Genomic DNA, 20368 nt, shown 5'->3' on the forward strand with positions numbered 1-20368 from the left:
CATTCCTCCAGTGATTTGGGTCTGTTGGTGGGCAACATGGACTTTGAAATCCCTCCAAAGTTTTCTATGGAGTTGAGAACTGGAGACTGGCTAGACCACTACAGGACCTTTATATGCTTCTTACAAAGCCACTCCTTCGTTGCCCTGTCCATGTACTTGGGATCATTATCATGCTGAAAGACCCATCCACTTTTCATCTTCAATGCCCTTGCTGACGGAAGGAGGTTTGCACTCAAAATCTCACATTACATGGTCCCATTCATTCTTTCATGTACGTGGATCAGTCGTCCTTGTCCCTTTGCAGAGAACCAGCATGATATTGCTATCCCCATGCTTCACAGTAGGTATGGTGTTCTTTGGATGCATCTTAGCATTCTGTCTCCTCCAAACATGTTGAATTTTGTTTCAACCAAACAGTTCTACTTTGGTTTCAACAGACCATATGACATTCTCCCAATACTCTTCTTGATAATCCAAATGCTCCCTAGCTAACTTCAGACAGGCCCAGACATGTACTGGCTTAAGCAGGGGGACACGGCTGGCACTGCAGGATCTGAGTCCTTTGTGGCATAGTGTGTTACTGATGGTACCCTTTCTTAAGGTGGTCCCAGCTCTATGCAGGTCATTCACTAGGTACCCCCGTGTGGTTCTGGGATTTTTGCTCACCGTTCTTGGGATCATTTTGACCCCACAGGGTGAGATCTTACATGGAGCCCCAGATCGAGGGAGATTATCAGTGGTCTTGTATGTGTTTCATTTTCTTATTATTGCTCCCACAGTTTACTTCATCACAACAAGCTGATTGCCTATTGCAGATTCAGTCTTCCCATCTTGTGCAGGGTTACAATTTTGTTTCTGGTGTCCTTCAACAGCTCTTTGGTCTTCACCATAGTGGAGTTTGGAGTGTGCCTGCTTGAGGTTGTGGACAGGTGTCTTTTAAACTGATAAGTTCAAACAGGTACCATTACTACAGATAATGCATGGAGGACAGAGGAGCCTCTTAAAGAAGAAGTTACAGGTCTGTGAGAGCCAGAAATCTTGCATGTTTTTAGGTGTCCAAATACTTATTTTCCAACATAATTTGCAAAATAAATCTTGCCAAATCAGACAAAGTGGATTTAATTTCTCATTTTGACTCTCATAGTTGTGGTCTACCTATGATGTCAATTACATGCCTCCCTCATCTTTTTAAGTGGGAGAACTTGCACAATTGGTGGCTGACTAAATACCTTTTTCCCCACTGTATATTCAGTTATATTTGTTTTGTGTGTGTAAACATTATACATTTGAACATGGTATGTAATGATATTATGGTCTTCAATGGAGTATGAAAAAGAAGAGGTTGAACGAGGAAATTACATCACTTTTTTTTTACGTAATATACCTGTATTAAGCTTACAAAAAACGCATATAAAAACACATGAAAAACCGCATCAAAAACGCATAAAAGACACAAAAAAAGTGCAGATTTTCCACTGCGTTTTTCTGCCAAGAGATGCAGAAATCTTGCAGAGTTTGTGCGCACATAGCCTAAAGGTACAATGCGGGCCAGGCCAAAGAAGAAGCAGGCAGCCCTGCACAGCTGCTGGGTCAGCGGCTCGGGAGGCATATACTGTATATGTAGAATGTCAAGAAACCGCAGGCAATCATAGAACGTCAGGAAACCGCAGGCAGGCGGAGGACGTCAGAAAACTGCAGGCACGGGTATGTAGCAGCCAACATCCAGCAACACAGAAGTTTTAATGCAATACCAAGACAAAAGGTTGTATCTGAGTGAGCGATATATAGGCTCGGGCTGATGTCTTACACTGGTAATGCCCCCTCTTTATTTAATATATGCTCTGGAGGCAGATTTTCATGGAGATCCATGCCTGACCCAATTATTTCTTTGGAATAAGATATTGGATAGTAGATATCAAGGCATCATTTTATCCAACTTCCTATGTTATGTCCTATGACTTACATGCTTTAGTTGACGGCTTAGGAGGGTTGGTGCTACGGACATATTCCCTTTGAATGGTTTTATGAAGAGCTTATTCTAACAGAGATTTCACGAGCATCACACAATGAAATTAGTGGGCTTTAAGTTTAAAGAGTGTATTCATTACGACTAATTTTTTCTTAACAAAACTATAATATAGAATTGGTGCATATACAGTTTTTTCTTCCACTAGCAAAATGAGAAAGTGTGCAGTTCTTTACAGAAAGGAACATTACTTTTGTCTACGCATAAGTCTTTGGCAGTCTAAAATCGCACTGGATCCTTGGCTGCACTGCCTCTACCAGATATCATAATAATTTTGACATCTGGAGCAGTTTGGATAAGCCAAAATAAGTTAAACAGCCTGCCAAATAGCTTACATTGAAAGATAACAGCTAAGGATAGCAGAAGATGCAGAAAAAGATTGTTCTGGGTGGGCTACAAGGTGCGGTTCAGAGGAACATATCATTAACAATTGAGATCACAATTTTCATGATATAGATGTACGATTGACAGGGCTGCCATCAGGAATTTCAGGGCCCCATACTGGCAAAATTTTTGGGCCTCCTTGAGACTCCACCCAGGCTCCACCCCAGCTCCGCCTTCACCCCTCAAACTTTCCACAGTCCCACCACCCACTTTTGGAAAAACTCTACTTCTGCACCACGTCCTCACCAATCACACATTAACAGTTCCCTTTGAACACCATGTCACACACATAGCCATAAACTTTTGTTTTGGCCAAAAGATTTTTGAAGCCTGCCATCACTACAAGGTAGACTTCTTTGGCAGGGCCCTACTCTGCTCTAACCTAGTAAACATTTCTTCAAATATTTAAAACTCTTTTTAGGTATATTTTTATTTATTTTTCTTTAAGGGAATGTGCCGCATAGATTTTTTTAAATGACCAATAATACCATACAAGTACCATCACACCATGACCAGACCACATATTACCACCACATAGTGACTGAATAATACCACATGCAATGATCAAATATTGCCACACCCTGACCAGATCATATATTACCACCACATAGTGACTGAATAATGCCATATACAAGGGACAAATACCACCATATCATGACCAGATCACATATTACCACTGCATAGTGACTGAATAATACCACATACAAGGGACAAATACTTCCACACCATGGCTAGACCACATATTACCACCACATAGTGATCAAATAATTCCACATACAAGGGAGAAATACCGCCACACCATGATCAGACCACATATTATGAAAACATAGTGACCAAATAATACCACATACAAGGAACAAGTACCACCACAGCATGACCTGCTCACATATTACCACAACATAGTGACTGAATACAACAATGCTGATTTTTTTTTTTAAATCACAATACTAATACCATAAGTGTCATTATACACAGGAGCGCTGTACATGGTATTCAGTGTATTGTGTAAGTGTACAGGTAATAAAGGGATCATCAGTGTACAAGTAATACAGTGAGTCGCCAGTAACTTTTTCCACAGGACCTCTGTTTATAGTATAGTATAGTGTATAGTGTAAGTGTACAGATAGTACAGTGACTTTATACACAGGAGTCTTCATCCTGCTCCAGATTTCTCCATCCTACCCCAGGGTGTCTCCACCCTGCCCCATATGATCTCCCATCCTGCACCATATGACTTCCCATCCTGCCCCAGGGTGTCTCCATCCTGCCCCATATGATCTCCCTTCCTGCCCCATATGACTTCCCACTCTGCTCCATGTTTCCATCTTGCCCCAAATGTCTCCATTGTGCCCCATGTGTCTCCATCCTGGCCCATAGGATCTCCCATCCTGACCCAGGTGTCTCCATCCTGCCCCATATGATCTCCCATCCTGACCCATGTGTCTCCATCCTGCCCCATGTATCTCCATCCTGCCGCATATTATCTCCCATCCTGCCCCATATGATTTCCCATCCTGTCCCATGTGTCTTCATCCTGCTCCATATGGTCTCCCATCCTGTCCTAGGTGTCTCCATCCTACCCCAGGTATCTCTATCCTGCCCCATATGATCTCCCCTCCTGACCCATTTGTCTCCATCCTGTCCCATGTGTCTCCATCCTGCCCCATGTGAACACCCATCCTGCTCCAGGCGTCTCCATCCCCCCCAGGTGTCTCAATCCTGCCCCATATGATCTCTCATCCAGCCCCAGATGTCTCCATCATTCAGTACAAAAAAAATATTCTTACCTGGCCGGGGTCCAGCGGCATCCTCTTTCTCAGCCATTTGAAGCACCGGCGCATGCCAGTGATGTTATACGCCGGCGACGTTCATGCCGACATCAGCTGCCGGCTTCTGATTGGCTGATTGCTGTAATAATTTTTCTTGACTAGTGTGTGTTTATTTATTAGTCTAGAAAATAAATAATTGGCATCAGCAATCTAGTTGCCATTTCTAGGACCCAAGGATATTTTTTCTGGACTAGTGTGTATTTTTAGTAGTCTGGGAAATAAATTTGACATCAACCGTCTTGTTGTCATTTCTAGGCCGAAAAATTAATTTTTCTGGACTAGTATGTGTTTTTTAGTAGTCTGGGAAATAAAAAAAATTGGCATCAACCATTTAGTTGCTGTTTCTATGCCCGAAAAAAAATTTTCTGGACTAGTGTGATTTTTAGTAGAATTGTTGTATCTCACCCACGTTGAAAGTTTTCTGAGCATAAACTGCCTTTCTAAGGTCTTGCCACAGCATCTCATCGTGAGAGTTTTTCTCACGGTGCTAGTGGGGATCTCACCGAGGTCACCACAGTTCATCCTGGCTGGGAATGGAGCCTCAGTGACCGGATGCCACCTTGATGACGTTAGCGCTTGTCACAGAGGGTGCGCTCGCAGCCACTCAGTCACCAGTGGTTCTCAGCCTGGACGGTTGCATCTTGGCATCGTCCAGGTTAAAAACTATTAATCTCCCAGACATGGATTACGGCATGGGACAGAATGATGGACAGGTATGGTATATCGTTTTTTATTTTCATTTTATTACAGGAGATCTGGGGCTTCGGTGGAATTAGGCAAGGTCGTAAGTATGGTTTAATTAATATTATTAAAGGAGTCTGTGTCATTCTTTCAATTAAAGGACTTTTTTCCGGATGTCTGTGTTTTCTTACAATGTGAATATGGGATTAGCAATGGATAGGTGTCTTATTGACGCCTCTCCATTACTAACCTCTGGGCTTGATGTCACCTGACAATACAAAGGTGACATCAACCACCCCCCTATTATCTCCCTACTTGCCACCACTACAGGGCAAGTGGGAAGACCTTGGCAAAGTGCCAGAATTTGCGCTTCTAATAGATGTGCCTTTTCTGTGCCGCTGCGGGCTGCTAATTTTAGTCGGGGGGGCAATATCTATGGCCCCTTACCAGCCTAAGAATATCAGCCCCCAGCAGTGAGCTTTAGCTAGGCTGGTTGTCAAAAATGGGGGAGACCCCACATTGTTTTTTAAAATTATTTAAATAATTTAAAAAAACAGTGCGGGGACCCCTCTATTCTTGATAAAAAGCCTTGCTGAAGCCAACAGCTGAGGGTTGCAGACCCCAGCTGTGAGTTTTGCCTGGCTGGTTAGCAAAAATACAGGGGAACTCACGCCATTTTTTTAAATTATTTATTTACAGCGCAGGAACGACTGATAAATACTTCCATCCACCGCTCCTGCTCTCACTGTAATTAGCGGAAGCAGGTGTCGGATGATGGGAGCTGTAGTCCAATCAACTGACACCAGTGACCGGAGGTAAGCTTTATACCTCTGATCACAGCTGACTCTCACAGTGTCTTTTGACAGCATGGGAACCGCGGCTCTCTGACCGGCGGGAATGATTTCACCCCAGATCAGAAGCGGTGTTTGCCACACTGTCATGCACATGACAGTGCGACAAACACCTGGTGTTTGGGCAGCCGAACCCAAACAGTAAGGCCGGGGTCACACTTGCAACTGCAATGCGAGAAACTCACACATCAATACCAATACATGCAGCCACACTCTCCGGTCCCGAGTGCCGGCGGCAGTGACGGGTATTTATGCGAAAGACTCGCGCGAGTTTCTCGCATTGCACTCACAAGTGTGACCCCGGCCTAACACGGACTTCCTGGTGAAGTCCATGTTCTGTGTCCGAGCCCGAACAGTAGATGTTTGGTACAGACGTCGAACTTTACTGTTCGGATTCGCCTATCTCTACTTCCTATTTTACCATGATTGCTATAGTGAAATAACTCCTTTAAGTCATTTTCCTATCTACATTTGTTTGCAGAGCAATTGTCCTGCTCTTGCCCCATGTTTATTTCTTTTGCAGTCCCCTAGCCCTTATAGCCCTTACTCCAACCATTTTACAGCACTGAAGTTTGGGTCCCCATTGATTTATTTGGGATTCAGTGTCTGAGGTCAAGTTCTGGTCAAATTTTGGTTCTGAACCAGACCTTTAACCCCTTAGTGACAGAGCCAATTTGGTACTTAAAGGGAACCTGTCAGCAGGATTGTGCACAGTAACCTACACACAGTTTCAGGTCGGTGCTGTTATACTGAATAAAATGATACCTTGGTTGATGAAATCCGTCTGTTTCTTAGTCTTTATTTTTAGTTTTGTGTTAATGAGATTCTCATGCCCTAAGGCGGGGCTGATGTATGTGGTGCTCTGATTAGATATTCATAATGTAGACTGCTGACAGGTCAGTAATCGCGCCATTTTAATGGAGATGAAAAAAATGTTCTCCAAGATGGTGCCTTCCGCGCCTGCGCAGTAGCTGCTCTTACTATCGGGGTACAGGACCAGGGAATGCAGGAGGGTCTAGGGACACCAGAGATACTGGGAGGGAATCGGGGGACCCCATTTCTCTCTCCTCTGATGTGCGATTACATCAAAGGAGAGAGAAATTAAATGGGAAATCTGACTTTTTTTTTGCTGTCGCCGTTATTCCGTTAATAACGGCGATCGCAACACTGGGGTCGATAAAAGCCGACCTGAATCATGTTCTCTGGGGTCTCAGCTACCCCTGTTAGCCGAGACCCCAGAGAAATTCCGACTCTGAGGGGTGCTATACACTTATTTCTCAGCAAAGGTAAAAAGCGGCGCTGAGGAATAAGTACCCTTAACTGCTGCCGTTAAAAGGCGTATTGGCAGTCATTAAGGGGTTAAAAAGTCTGGCAGAACCCGGCAAAACGGAAGTCAGAGGTAACGGTCACAAGCTCTCAATGTAAGTCTGAGAGCCTTGCTCTTGCTCTCATAGACCTACTTTGAGTTATGACTTCTGGATCTTCCAGGAAACACAAAAACGATCCAGAAGGTCACAAACTGCTGGAGATCGACCAGAGCAGCGCCGATAACAAATGAAGACAGTGGCTCGTAAGTATGAGACTAAGTGCAGGGAACTTAGCTTAGTGGTGCTTTAATGAGTTTGAGAAATTCATGATTTAGCGCAGGTGCAGACAGCCGTATTTACTCTCATCCAAGAGAATTGGGCAGATTATGTAACTGACATTCTGATCAAACTCGGATCAGAGTTTAAACAGAGTGTCAGCATTGCGTGATCTGATTTTCTCAGATGAGGAGAACATGGAGAAAAAAATTCTCCATCTTCTCTATTGTGGGAGTGCTTAGATATCAGACTGCACTCAGATATCATCCGAATGTAGTCTGTTGTTTTTCACGGACTGATTGACTTGCATGGCCAAGTTTGATCTGAATATCTGATCAAAGTCAGGCACGTTGCGATTTGACTTTTCGAGGAGGAAAAAATTGCACATATGCATAATGCATTACTCACATTGATCCGAGTGCTATTCAATGTTTTGTGTGATTGCTCTCTGACAGCAAATAAGCTCATCTGCACTTGCCCTTAATGATATTAACTTGGTATCTAGAATGAAAAAAAAAACATAATGATGTCTGTAGGTGAAGTCTGGAATTAGAAGTAAATATGCAAGAAGGAAAAAAGCTTAAGGGGAAACACGGTGGCTCGTTGATTAGCATTGTTGCTTTGCAGCACTGGGGTCCCAGATTCAAATGCCAGCAAGGACAGCATCTGCAAGGAGTTTGTATGTTCTCCTCGTGTTTTTGTGGGTTTCCTCCAGGTTCTCTGCTTTCCTCGCATACTCCAAAGACATACTGATAGGAAATGTAGATTCTGATCCCCAATGGGATCAGCGATGATGTCAGTAAAGCGCTGCGGAATTAATAGTGCTACAGTCATATGTAAAAGTTTGGGCACCCCTATTAATGTTAACCTTTTTTCTTTATAACAATTTTGGTTTTTGCAACAGGTATTTCAGTTTCATATATCTAATAACTGATGGACTCAGTTATATTTCTGGATTCAAATGAGGTTTATTGTACTAACAGAAAATGTGCAATCTGCATTTAAACAAAATTTGACCGGTGCAAAAGTATGGGCACCCTTATCATTTTCTTGATTTGAACACTCCTAACTACTTTTTACTGACTTCCTGAAGCACTAAATTGGTTTTGTAACCTCATTGAGCTTTGAACTTCATAGCCAGGTGTATCAAATCATGAGAAAAGGTATTTAAAGTGGCCACTTGCAAGTAGTTCTCCTATTTGATTCTCCTATGAAGAGTGGCATCATGGGCTCCTCAAAACAACTCTCAAATGATCTGAAAACAAAGATTATTCAACATAGCTTTTCAGGGGAAGGATACAAAAAGTTGTCACTCTGCATCGGTCAACAATACAGCGCATGCATAACGCCTTTTTGTTTGACCAAACAACTCAATCTTTGTTTCATCAATCCACAGGACCTTCTTCCAAAATGTAACTGGCTTGTCCAAATGTGCTTTTGCATACCTCAGGCGACTCTGTTTGTGGCGTGCTTGCAGAAACGGCTTCTTTCGCATCACTCTCCCATACAGCTTCTCCTTGTGCAAAGTGCGCTGTATTGTTGCACAGTGACACCATCTGCAGCAAGATGATGCTGCAGGTCTTTGGAGGTGGTCTGTGGATTGTCCTTGATTGTTCTCACCATTCTTGTTCTCTGCCTTTCTGATATTTCTCTTGGCCTGCCACTTCTGGGCTTAACAAGAACTGTACCTGTGTTCTTCCATTTCCTTACTATGTTCCTCACAGTGGAAACTGACTGGTTAAATCTCTGAGACAACTTTTTGTATCCTTCCCCTGAAAAGCTATGTTGAATAATCTTTGTTTTCAGATCATTTGAGAGTTGTTTTGAGGATCCCATGATGCCACTCTTCATAGGAGAATCAAATAGGAGAACTACTTGCAAGTGGCCACTTTAAATACCTTTTCTCATGATTTGATACACCTGGCTATGAAGTTCAAAGCTCAATGAGGTTACAAAACCAATTTAGTGCTTCAGGAAGTCAGTAAAAAGTAGTTAGGAGTGTTCAAATCAAGAAAATGATAAGGGTGCCCATACTTTTGCACCGGTCAAATTTTGTTTAAATGCAGATTGCACATTTTCTGTTAGTACAATAAACCTCATTTGAATCCAGAAATATAACTGAGTCCATCAGTTATTAGATATATGAAACTGAAATACCTGTTGCAAAAACCAAAATTGTTATAAAGAAAAAAGGTTAACATTAATAGGGGTGCCCAAACTTTTACATATGACTGTATATATATGAATAAAACCAGGGGTGAACCTAGCCTCCCTGCTGCCTGGGGCGAACTGCAAAATGGCGCCCCCCCTTAGTAAAATCAGTACAAATAAATCTGGTTTACTCTTTACTAGCCTAACCTGACGTACATGTAAAATACATACACTTTTAAATAGGAATATATTTGAAACATCGATCTTTACACTTGACTTCAGGGACTCAATGCCGTCTGAGGCGAAGTGATCAACTTGCTTCATTTTAGGTGCACCGTTGGCCAAGGAACAGTGCTTACTGTAGCGCTTCTTCCCCGGCGGCCGTCTGTGTGGTACTGATAAGGTTCACAGTTGCCACACGTGTTACACACACGGACACGGATATCTCCAGTACCGTTTTTTCCGGTACCGGAAATATCAGGATGTGTGAAACCAGCATAAAGCCACATTCACACGTTCAGTATTTGGTCAGTATTTTACCTCAGTATTTGTAAGCCAAACCGGGAGTGGGTGAGAAATCCAGAAATGGTGACATGTTTCTATTATAAAATATTTAATATACCAATGGCGCTAGTGTGCAGGGTTGATTCAGCAAGAAACCCCCACACCACCAGGGGTGAAAATAAACCATTGAAACAAAATGATACTCGCGAATTTTGGCTCAAGCAGCACTCTCGTTATCAGACAACACGTGACTGCGCGCGCCACGTGATCTGGATTATCATCGCAGGTCCTGCCGGACTCACACCACGCTGACCGCTGGTGTCTACAATCTATAATGCGGCTGGTATGCTGACCGCCGTTGGATTATGTCTACTCTGGTGAGCTATCATTTATGCTCTTTTCCCTGCTCTCACGCCATTCACGTGGGATCTATCACTATCGGAGGATTATCGGACGTTTGCCTGCACCTGGAGCCTGTTACTGGCCGGAACAGAGCTCGGTGATTTATTTGTTTTTTTATCTACTGATTGAGAGACTTCCTAAACGATTAGCAAGTATATGCTGCTGGCTTCTACCGCTTAAAAGTCCGCTCACAGCGGTGAATCTACTGCTTAAAAGTCTGTTCACATTAGTGAACCACCTGGCGTTTTTCCACTGCACTCCTATTCAGAGGTAATAGTCACAGTGGGGGTGGGTGCAAATTACATTTATAGAACTTTATGGTTCCCCCAGTGTGTTTGTTTCTGTTTTTATTTATGTCTGCATAGTTATATGGTAGGTGTTTTTAAATAACTATTAGAACGCAATACCGACCATGTTCTTAGTCACTAGAGCCTAACCCGGACACTTCACTTTTTTTTTTTTTTTAAACCTATGTTTTGTTCTGTCTTTTTTGTAGTTTGATCCATCAATACTCAGTATCTTCTAGCAATTAATGTTTATGAGTTTATTGTCTTGATCCTACAGATAACTATATATATATATATATTATTCTCCAATGTTTCTATTATACTTTTCCTCTGATTGTTCCTCTCCTGGTTTTGGCTTACAAATAATGAGGTAAAATACTGAACGTGTGAACGTGGCTTGATAGCGTGTTTCTGTTACTTCTGACTTCCCGCAGACAGACGTTGCAGTGACAAGATGGTTCCGATAAAAGGTGAAGATGGCAGCAGGGAGTATAGGAGCAGGGCAGGGACCTTAGGTTTAGGTTAGAAGCACCTCTCCATGGCAACCCCCCTCAAAAAAAAAAGTGGTGCTTAGAGTGCAGAATCCCAGCATTAAATCTACACATACATACACTGGGAAACCTAAAAAATACAGCAATGACCCAATAATTGGAGCAGATTGTTAACAGCAAAAAGTATATATATTAAAGAGGAAATGTGGAAAAACGCAGTGTTTCTGCATTTAGGACCATGGCACAGGGGGCAGACAACCTGGACATATCGGCAGTACCCAGGGTATATGATTTGGGGTCATTTTGCTGACACAAATTGCTTGTGAATAAAACTGGTGATAAATCTTATAAATTAGTGCTTAGTAATAGTGTAGCAAATGCTGTAAAGAACAATGGAGATTCCTCCTGCTTTGTCCCGGCTCCACACCTTCCTGGGAGACAACATTACCTGTGTGCACACAGATAGGGCTGCTACTAGGAATTTCGAGGCCGCATACTGACAACATTTTGGGGCCCCCTTGAGACTCTGCCCAGGCTCCACCCCAGCCCCGCCTCCACCCCTCGAACTGTCCACAGTCCCACTGCCCTCTCTTGGAAAAACTGCACTACTCACCAATCACACATTAACAGTTTCCATCACCAGATCACACATATATCCAGCAGCTTTTGTTTTGGCCAAAAGACTTTTTAAGCCACCACCACGACAAGGTAGATTCTTTTGGCCTGGCCCCACTCTACTGTAACCTATGAAACATTTGTTAAAATATCCAATACAATTTAGGTATATTTTTATTTATTTTTCAATTTTTAAAATGATCAATAATATCAAATACAGGGGACAAATACCACCGCACCATGACCAAATCATATATTACCATCACATAGTTACCTATAATACCACACACAAAGGAACAAATACCACCACACCATGTCCAGACAACATATTACCACCACATAGAGACCTATAATACAACATACAAAGAACAAATAGCACCACACCATGTCCAGACACTATATTACCACCACAGTGACCGAATAACACCACATACAAGTAAAAAATACCACCACAACATGACCAGACCACATATTACCACCACATGGTGACCGAATAATACCACATACTAGGGACAACTACCACTACAACATGACCAGACCACAAATTACCACCACATAGTAACAAAATAATACCACACAATGACCAAACACCATATTACCACTACAGTGACCAAATAATACCACATACAAGGAACGAATACCACCACACCATGTCCAGACAACATATTACCACCACAGTGACTGAATAATACCACATACAAGGAACAAATACCACCACACCTTGACCAGACAACATATTACTACCACATGGTGACCAAATAATAGCACATACAAGGAACAAATAATCACCACACCATGGCCGGAAAACATATTACCACCACATAGTGACTGAATGATCATTAACAAAAAAAACACAATACTAATATCACCTTAAGCGCCATTATGCACAGGAGATCTGTACTTTGTATACAGTGTCTGTGTACAGGTAATACAGTGCTCACCGGTGACATTATGCACAGGAGCGCTGTATATAGTGTATAGTGTACAGGTAATACAGTGATCACCGGTGACATTATACACAGGAGTTCTGTATATAATGTATAGGTAATACAGTTATCACCGGTGACATTATACACTGGACTGCTGTATATAGTATGCAGTGTATAGTGTCAGTGTACAGGTAACACACTAACTCACCAGTGACATCTCTAGGTGAAGTCCTTCATCTTTGCTTTTCATCTTTCATTCAGCACAGACCACCATCACTTCTTCCAGCCAGGGCTCATCTCTGCAGGAAATAACACAGTTATCTAGAGCACCTCTTCCAGAACACATTACTTAATTTTATCCCCAATTCTAGATGAAGAAAAAAAGCGACAGTGTTGCTCTGCACATTAAGAGGACCACCTCCCCCTTTATGACAGTTTCCTCAAAACATAAAATAAATACATCACTGCAGTAATAATATCACTTAATTAGTATATAAAGCAGGAATAGAACAATCCGCAAAATAGATTATCTGTGTAGCAAGGTGGATATTAAAACTTAACCTTTATTAGGTAAAATTGTAAAAAGCCAAATTAGTCAAACAAAAACAAAGGGGTACCACAGTGAAGGCAAGTGCCCTATAACCATCGAACAGAAAAAGGGGGGGTGGGTTGTTAATAAGGTACTATTGGCCTCTCAAATCCTCAATATTAATCTTACCTGATAGCAAAATGACTATAGTTGCCCATAGGATATGTCATCCACTTGCCCAAGTAAGTCACAATAACAAGTATGGTTATAACATCCTTTTCTTATAAGCACCACTTATTTGTACCATATAAATGAGATTATGTATATACTATTCACCCTATAGGCAACTATATTCATTTTGCTATCAGGTCAGATTAATATTGAGGATCTGAGAGGCCAGTAGTATCCTTTTAACAACCCCCCCTTTTCTGTTCATTGGTTATAGGGCACTTCCTTCACTGTAGTACCCGTTTGTTTTTTTTGTTTGACTAATTTGGCTTTTTACAATTTTACCTAATAAAGTTTAAGTTTTAATATCCAACTTGCTACTCAGATAATCCCTTAATTAGCCCCTATGGTATATCCTGGCCCCTGTGTGTCAAATTCCTGGCTCCAGCCATATATTCTCCCATCCTGCCCTCATGAGTATCCATTCTGCCAAGTGATGTCCCATGATCCAGCCGCATCTAACTCCATCATATCCATCCTGCCCCATGATCCTGCCCCATCTCTCTCCAATCCTGCCCCATCTCTCTCCATCCTGCCCCATGATCCTGTCCCCTGGTCTATTCTGCCCCGCGCTCCATTCTGCCCCCCCCGTGCTCCATTCTGCCCCCTGTGCTCCATTCAGGCCCCCGTGCTCCATTCTGGCCCCTGTGCTCCATTCTCGCCCCCGTGCTCTATTCTGCCCCCGTGCTCTATTCTACCCCCGTGTTCCATTCTGGATCCTGTGCTCCATTCTGGCCCCGTGCTCCATTCTGCCCCATGGTAAATTTTAGGCCATGCCCCTGACAACACCCATTTCACAACTATTCACACCCATATCCATGCCCCAATCACACCCATGGGCACCCCTCTTACCTCTAGCGGTTCACCCACTATTCTGTCTGGCGCCACTGTCACAGGCACCCCAGCTTCTGCATCCACATGGTGATCTCATCTTTACTATATACAAGGGGACACACAGGGCTACATTAACGGTTTTTATTGTCTGAAAAAGGTCCATATTGGGACCGAAACGTTATATCATTATAAACGTTTTGGATTCCTATCTTATGAATACAGAATCAATAATTTTCTCACAAAGAGAGTGCCGGATTTTTTCATTTATGAACTTGTAATGACCTAGAGAATCATAATGGCAGGTCAGTTAACCTAGTAAAAAAACAAAACCAAAAACAAGTGTGGGATTGCACTTTTTTTGTACTTTCACTGCACTTGAACATTTTTTTCCCATTTTCGAGTACATGACATGGTAAAGCAAATAGTGTCATTCAAAAGTACAACTCGCCCTGCAAAAAACAAGTCCTCACATGGCCATTTTGACCAAAAAAATAAAAAAGTTATGGCTCTGGGAAGAAGGGGAGCAAAAAATAAAAATGCAAAACCAAAAATACCTCTGGTCGCTAAGGAGTTAAAGCAAATAAAATGATGGAATATATATTACAAAGATGCTAGATTTCAATTTCTCTTATCGTTAGGTAAACATTATTCAGAACATTCAATTGTATATTGTTCAGGCAAATTCTATAAAAAATTTATTTATATGTAAATTCTTTTTTTCAGGTCCATAAACACATATGTAAAGAATTAAAATTTGGCAACTTAAACACAGATCAGAGAAAAGGATAAAAAAATATTGAAAAACATTGTAAAGATTGGATAAGATGTGTTTACAGGCCTTGGATTAGTAGTCCTGGGGAGAAGGTATAAGAAACAGAGACATGGTGAAACTGGGAGATAAAGCGGAGCCAAAGAAGACTGGTCACCATGAAAATTATCTGGGAACTACTGGCCTTGGCCTTCACCATGACTGTAGCAAAGTCGTCAAGTTTCAAAAGATCCAAAAATCCCAAACAGAGGTCAGAAGGTGAGAGATATTTGTCACTCCATCATTTTCCTCTTGGAGTCTGACCATGTAAAGTGAAAAATACCAGAGAAGAATTAAAGCTGAGCCAACGTGTCAAATGAATTCTGAAACAGATATTATAACCAAACAGTTGAGGCAAGCTGCAGGCGGGTAGAGTACTTCTAATTTGTGTTAATATCCAGCAATAAACTTTATGATTCGGAGGCAAGTTCTATTGTGACAACTGCCCATTTATTTTTTGAGTAGTTTTATATATTTTATAAATAATGTTATAATTTAGTCATTTTAACAACTTTTTAGTTCACATTTATTTATGTAAATCCCATCCCTGTCAATGATTAAAGGCAGCTATTGACCCTCATATGGTCATAAAGTAAAAAGAGAATGGCCTTACAACCTCTTTAAACTCTTAACAGATGATTGAATTATTTCAGACTACATTCCAACTCTTTAATCCAAAGAACTCCGTTATTTATTACTGTTTTTAGCATACCACAGAGAAAAATAACGTGAACTTAACACCATCCCCAACTTTTCCTGGAAGTCGTAGACAACATACACAGTTACAAACAACTTGTGGGAAGTATAGAAGCATCCACCCATGTGAGATAACACAGATAACATCATCAATTATACATCTCCATGAAACAGTTTTCTTCTTTCTGATAATTGCAGGAAACAAACTATGAAGATCATATTGAAAGTAAATAGTAATAAGAATGAGTATGAAAACCTAAACATGCAGAATTATTTTGGGTAAAGAACAGTTGATATTAATGTTCTTGGCTGAGAATTCTTTTGGAGGGTCATATTTGAATAATGGAAAATAATATTCATATGTGACTCTCAAAATATTCATCCATGGTAATGATGCCAACATAAAATTTTAGACTCTGTCGTGCCTTAAGGCCGTGTTTGCCAGATACAAAAGTAAGTCAAAGTTCAAAGTTTCAGCCTTCTCCAATTAAAAAACATTGCACGTGGGACAGCTTTTTTCAATTGGAGAAAGTTAATGGAATTATAAGGTCACATTCATCTCAATCATGCCATTTTGGGAACATGAATGCTATGCAGTCAGTAAGGAACACTGTGCTAAGAACTAGGGAGCACTTTGAAAAGGAGGAGAACTTGTAATACATATGTATCAGTAAGTTCCACAAAATCATGTCACAGCATATTTGGTAAAGTACAGATAAAGTGGCCAATCCCTTTAAATTAGCATCACAATTATACACAATGTTCCAACCATTAGTAAATTTTGGCCCTATAATCATTCAAGTTGTGCTTGCTATTGTGGTTGACGTGGTGCCTTGTAATTCAGCCCAAGTCACTGCATCGTTGGAATGACAGCAGCCAGTGAAGTCCTCTCCTCTGACCCAGCAGATTTCCTCTCTCGACTGAGCGATTATGAGATCGCCTTCCCTGCCCAGGTGGACCAGAGTGGGAAGTTCCTGACCTATGACCTTCGTCGAACAACTCCAAGCTTCCGCAGGTCTCGAAGAAGTATTCCTGATGAATCCGACCGTCAGGTGTACTACCGATTACAAGCTCAAAGTTCTAGCTTCTTGCTCAACCTTACCCTGCAAACAGATCTACTAGGACAGCACTTCACTGTTGAGTACTGGAAGAGTGGAGGTTTGGATTGGAAACATGAGCTGTATGAGGACTGTCATTATGTTGGCCATATACAGGATCAACAGTTGAACTCCAAGGTGGCTATTAGCAACTGCAATGGACTGGTGAGAAAAAATGCTACTCATAGAAATTAAATAAGTTGCATTTTATATCTTCGACATGTCTATAGCAGCTTTACTTCCCCAATGTTTACTGCACTTTCTTTGAAAAATGTTAATACACTTTTAATAACTCTTAAGATGTCCTAAATGCTTAAATTATATACATTGCTGTGTTGATTAGTGGAATAAAATGTGCCAGATTAACTTGCCTAATGCCTAACTGTAATGTTTCTGTATGCTTATATACACTGATGACCAAAAGGGTAACAATAACAACGTTTTAAACTTTTGACATTCTAGTTCCATATCTCACCATCCACTGCTTCAAACTTAAGGCTACCATCATTTTACAGACAATCATCCTGACTAGAGATGAGCGACTTTGCCTTTATTCGGGTCGAGTCGAGTTTCATGAAACCCAAACTTTCTCAAAAGTCGGGTCGAACGAAATTGGCCGATTATCGTGAAAAGTCGAAGGCCGACGGAAACACGAAACCCAATGCAAGTCAATGGGGAACCAAGGTCGGCAGGGAGTGGAGGACAGGAAACACACCTACAGTGCCCATTTTAATGCCAAAAACATCAATTCTTATTACTTAAGCTTGTCAACCTTAATTTACTTTATAATAATAGTTAGGCATTGAAAACTGGGGATTATTTGGCTAAAGTTGTGGGGGGGGTAGGGCTGGTTCCATAGTTTCGAGGGCCCAGGGCCAAAGAGTGTCAATGGGCTCCTTCAACACATGCCACAATTCATTATCCTCTGATACGGCAGAGAAATAGCGGTATAGTACAATGAAAAGTACTTCACTTCTTACATCTCATGACTGATATCCATTTTAAATTCTCCAATAGCTCCAAAAACGGACAGTATATTACTCCATACAGTATTATGGCCACCGCATAGTGCGCTATACAGAGTAATGAGGCCCATATATTTCTACATACAGAATCATTGGTCCCATATAATGTTTGAAACGGTATATGATGAGCTCCACATAATGCTACAGTATATGTTGGTCCCCATGAATGAAGCTCCACTGTGTTATGGGCCCAAATAATGCTCGCTCCATATATAATGGGCCCCATTTTTAATGCTCCAGTGCATAATGGGCCCTGTAAATGCTCCTCCAGTGTCTGATGTCCACCTTTGGAATGCTCCAGTGTATGGTGGGCCTCATATGTCATTCTCCAGAGTATAGTGCTCCCCAAAAATAGCTGTCCTAACATTGAAAACAATTAAATAAGTCTCCTTGCTAGGGAATCACTGTACTAGTCTTGACTCCTCGTTGTCCCCATCTTCCATCTCACTGCACTTGGACTGTTTAGGCAGAGGGCGTACAGACGTGATGTCATCACACTCTCTGACCAGAATGTCACTATCAGGAAATGCGGAAGACGTCACGGCGGTGGAGCAGGGAGAGGTCAGTATTTCAACTTTGCAAGTGCTGTGATCCTGAGCAAGCGGGGGGGGGCCCACTCGTTGGCACTGGCACAGGTCCCCTCATAGTACGCCAGTGTGTCTGACGGCAGGTGTGCACCCCCACCATCAGAGACACTTGATTCTACTAAGAGGGACCTTGTGCCAGTGCCGTTGCTAAAGAGTGTGCCCACCCACCTGTACAGGCCAACGGCACTCGCACGGGTGCGTGCGCCAGGTGGTGATCCCGGCCCTGTGGGGGGAGGCAGCCCAGTTAGGGAGGTGGAAAAATTGGCATATGTTGATGTTGGACATTGAGCAGCTGCAAATGGAGTAATTGGAGAGGAGGACAAAAGCAAGCCATTTTTCTGGCAACCTACGTGTCAGCAGGGGAGGGTGGGACAAAATCCTTTGAAACCCATGCAAGGTTCATTTTAATGAAGGTTAGATCATCAACATTTTGGGTCGACAGACAGGTCCTTTTTTCTGTCAGGATTGATCCAGCAGCACTGAAGACTCGTTCAGATAACACACTAGCAGCAGGGCAAGTGAGCTCCTGTAAGGCATATTGTGCAAATTCAGGCCAGGTGTCAAGTTTACTGGCCCAATAGTCAAAGGGGAATGACCGGTGAGGGAGAACATCGATATGGGAGGAGAAGTAGTTTGTTACCATAGTTGCTGTCTCCTGTCACTTTCGATCGATGCAGTATTACCAGTCGTGTGAGCGGTACTTGAAAAATCAGTCCACAACATTGTCATGAAACCCCTGTGTCCAACGCCACTTTGACTGTATGCACCACAAACACCTCTTCCATGTTGCCCCCTACGGCTCATTGGAAAAACATCACCGCCGCTGTGTGCTGGGAATGCCTCAAACAAACGGTTTACCAGAGTTGCTTGTTTGTTAGCCAATATTAGCTCTAGGTTCTCCTGTGTTGATGTTTTGGAATTTGCCTTTATAGCGTGGATCCAGGATGCTGGCCAACCAGTAGTCGTCATCGCTCATCATTTTGGCAATGAGGGGGTCCCTTTTTAGGATCTGCAAGGCATAATCAGACATGTGGGCCAATGTTCCAGGTGTCAATGATGCACTGCGAGTGCTGGGTGGAGGAGCACTATCTGGCAAATCCACATCCCTCTAGTCACGCACAAACCCTGTACCTGACTTTGCCACGCCAACATTTTTTCTTGCCCCCTGAGAAGCATCCTCCTCCACAAAATAATCATCCCCATCATCCTCCTCTTCCTCTTCTTCCTCCACCTCATTCACGAGACTTCCCTGAGCAGACAATGGCTGACTGTCATCAAGGCTTCCCTCCTCCTCTTCCTCCTCGGCTGCAGACGCCTGCTCCTTAATGTGCGTCAAAGTTTGCATGAGCAGACACATAAGTGGGATGCTCATGCTTATGATGGCGTCGTCTGCGCTTACCAGTCATGTGCATTCCTCAAAACACTGAAGGACTTTACAGAGGTCTTTCAGCTTCGACCACTGCACACCAGACAACTCCATGTCTGCCTGCAAACTGCCTGCCTGTGTATCCTCCCACAAATGAATTACAGCCTGCCTCTGTTCGCACAGCCTCTGAACCATGTGCAGGGTGGAGTTCCACCTTGTTGCAACCACAGTCTTCACACCTTATGGAGCAGGGGTGTTAACTCCGGATAATTATTGAGGAAGCACTGCACCACCAGGTTCAAGGTGTGAGCCAGGAAAGGTATGTGTCTGAGTTTTGAAAGGGCTATGGCTGCCACAAAATTCCGGCCGTTATCAGTAACTACCTTGCCTGCCTCAAGATGCAGACTGCCCAACCATGACTCAGTTTGTCGCTGCAAGTAGTCGGCAAGTAACTCCGCGGTGTGT

At 42.5% G+C, this 20368-nt stretch overlaps 1 protein-coding gene across 1 annotated transcript in view; it reads left to right on the forward strand.

The window, feature by feature from the left end:
- Positions 1-20368, forward strand: part of ADAMTS10 (ADAM metallopeptidase with thrombospondin type 1 motif 10) — a 322067-nt gene that overhangs the window by 141710 nt on the left and 159989 nt on the right. The window contains exons 3-4 of the mRNA XM_073544180.1: positions 15048-15351; positions 16673-17090. Of these exons, the coding sequence (XP_073400281.1) occupies positions 15206-15351; positions 16673-17090 (564 nt within the window). The 5' untranslated portion in view covers positions 15048-15205. The remainder of the gene's footprint in view (positions 1-15047; positions 15352-16672; positions 17091-20368) is intronic.

This window comes from Dendrobates tinctorius, unplaced genomic scaffold (assembly GCF_039654945.1).
Source record: "Dendrobates tinctorius isolate UK_male_01 unplaced genomic scaffold, ASM3965494v1 ptg000011l, whole genome shotgun sequence".
NCBI classification, from domain to species: domain Eukaryota; kingdom Metazoa; phylum Chordata; class Amphibia; order Anura; family Dendrobatidae; genus Dendrobates; species Dendrobates tinctorius.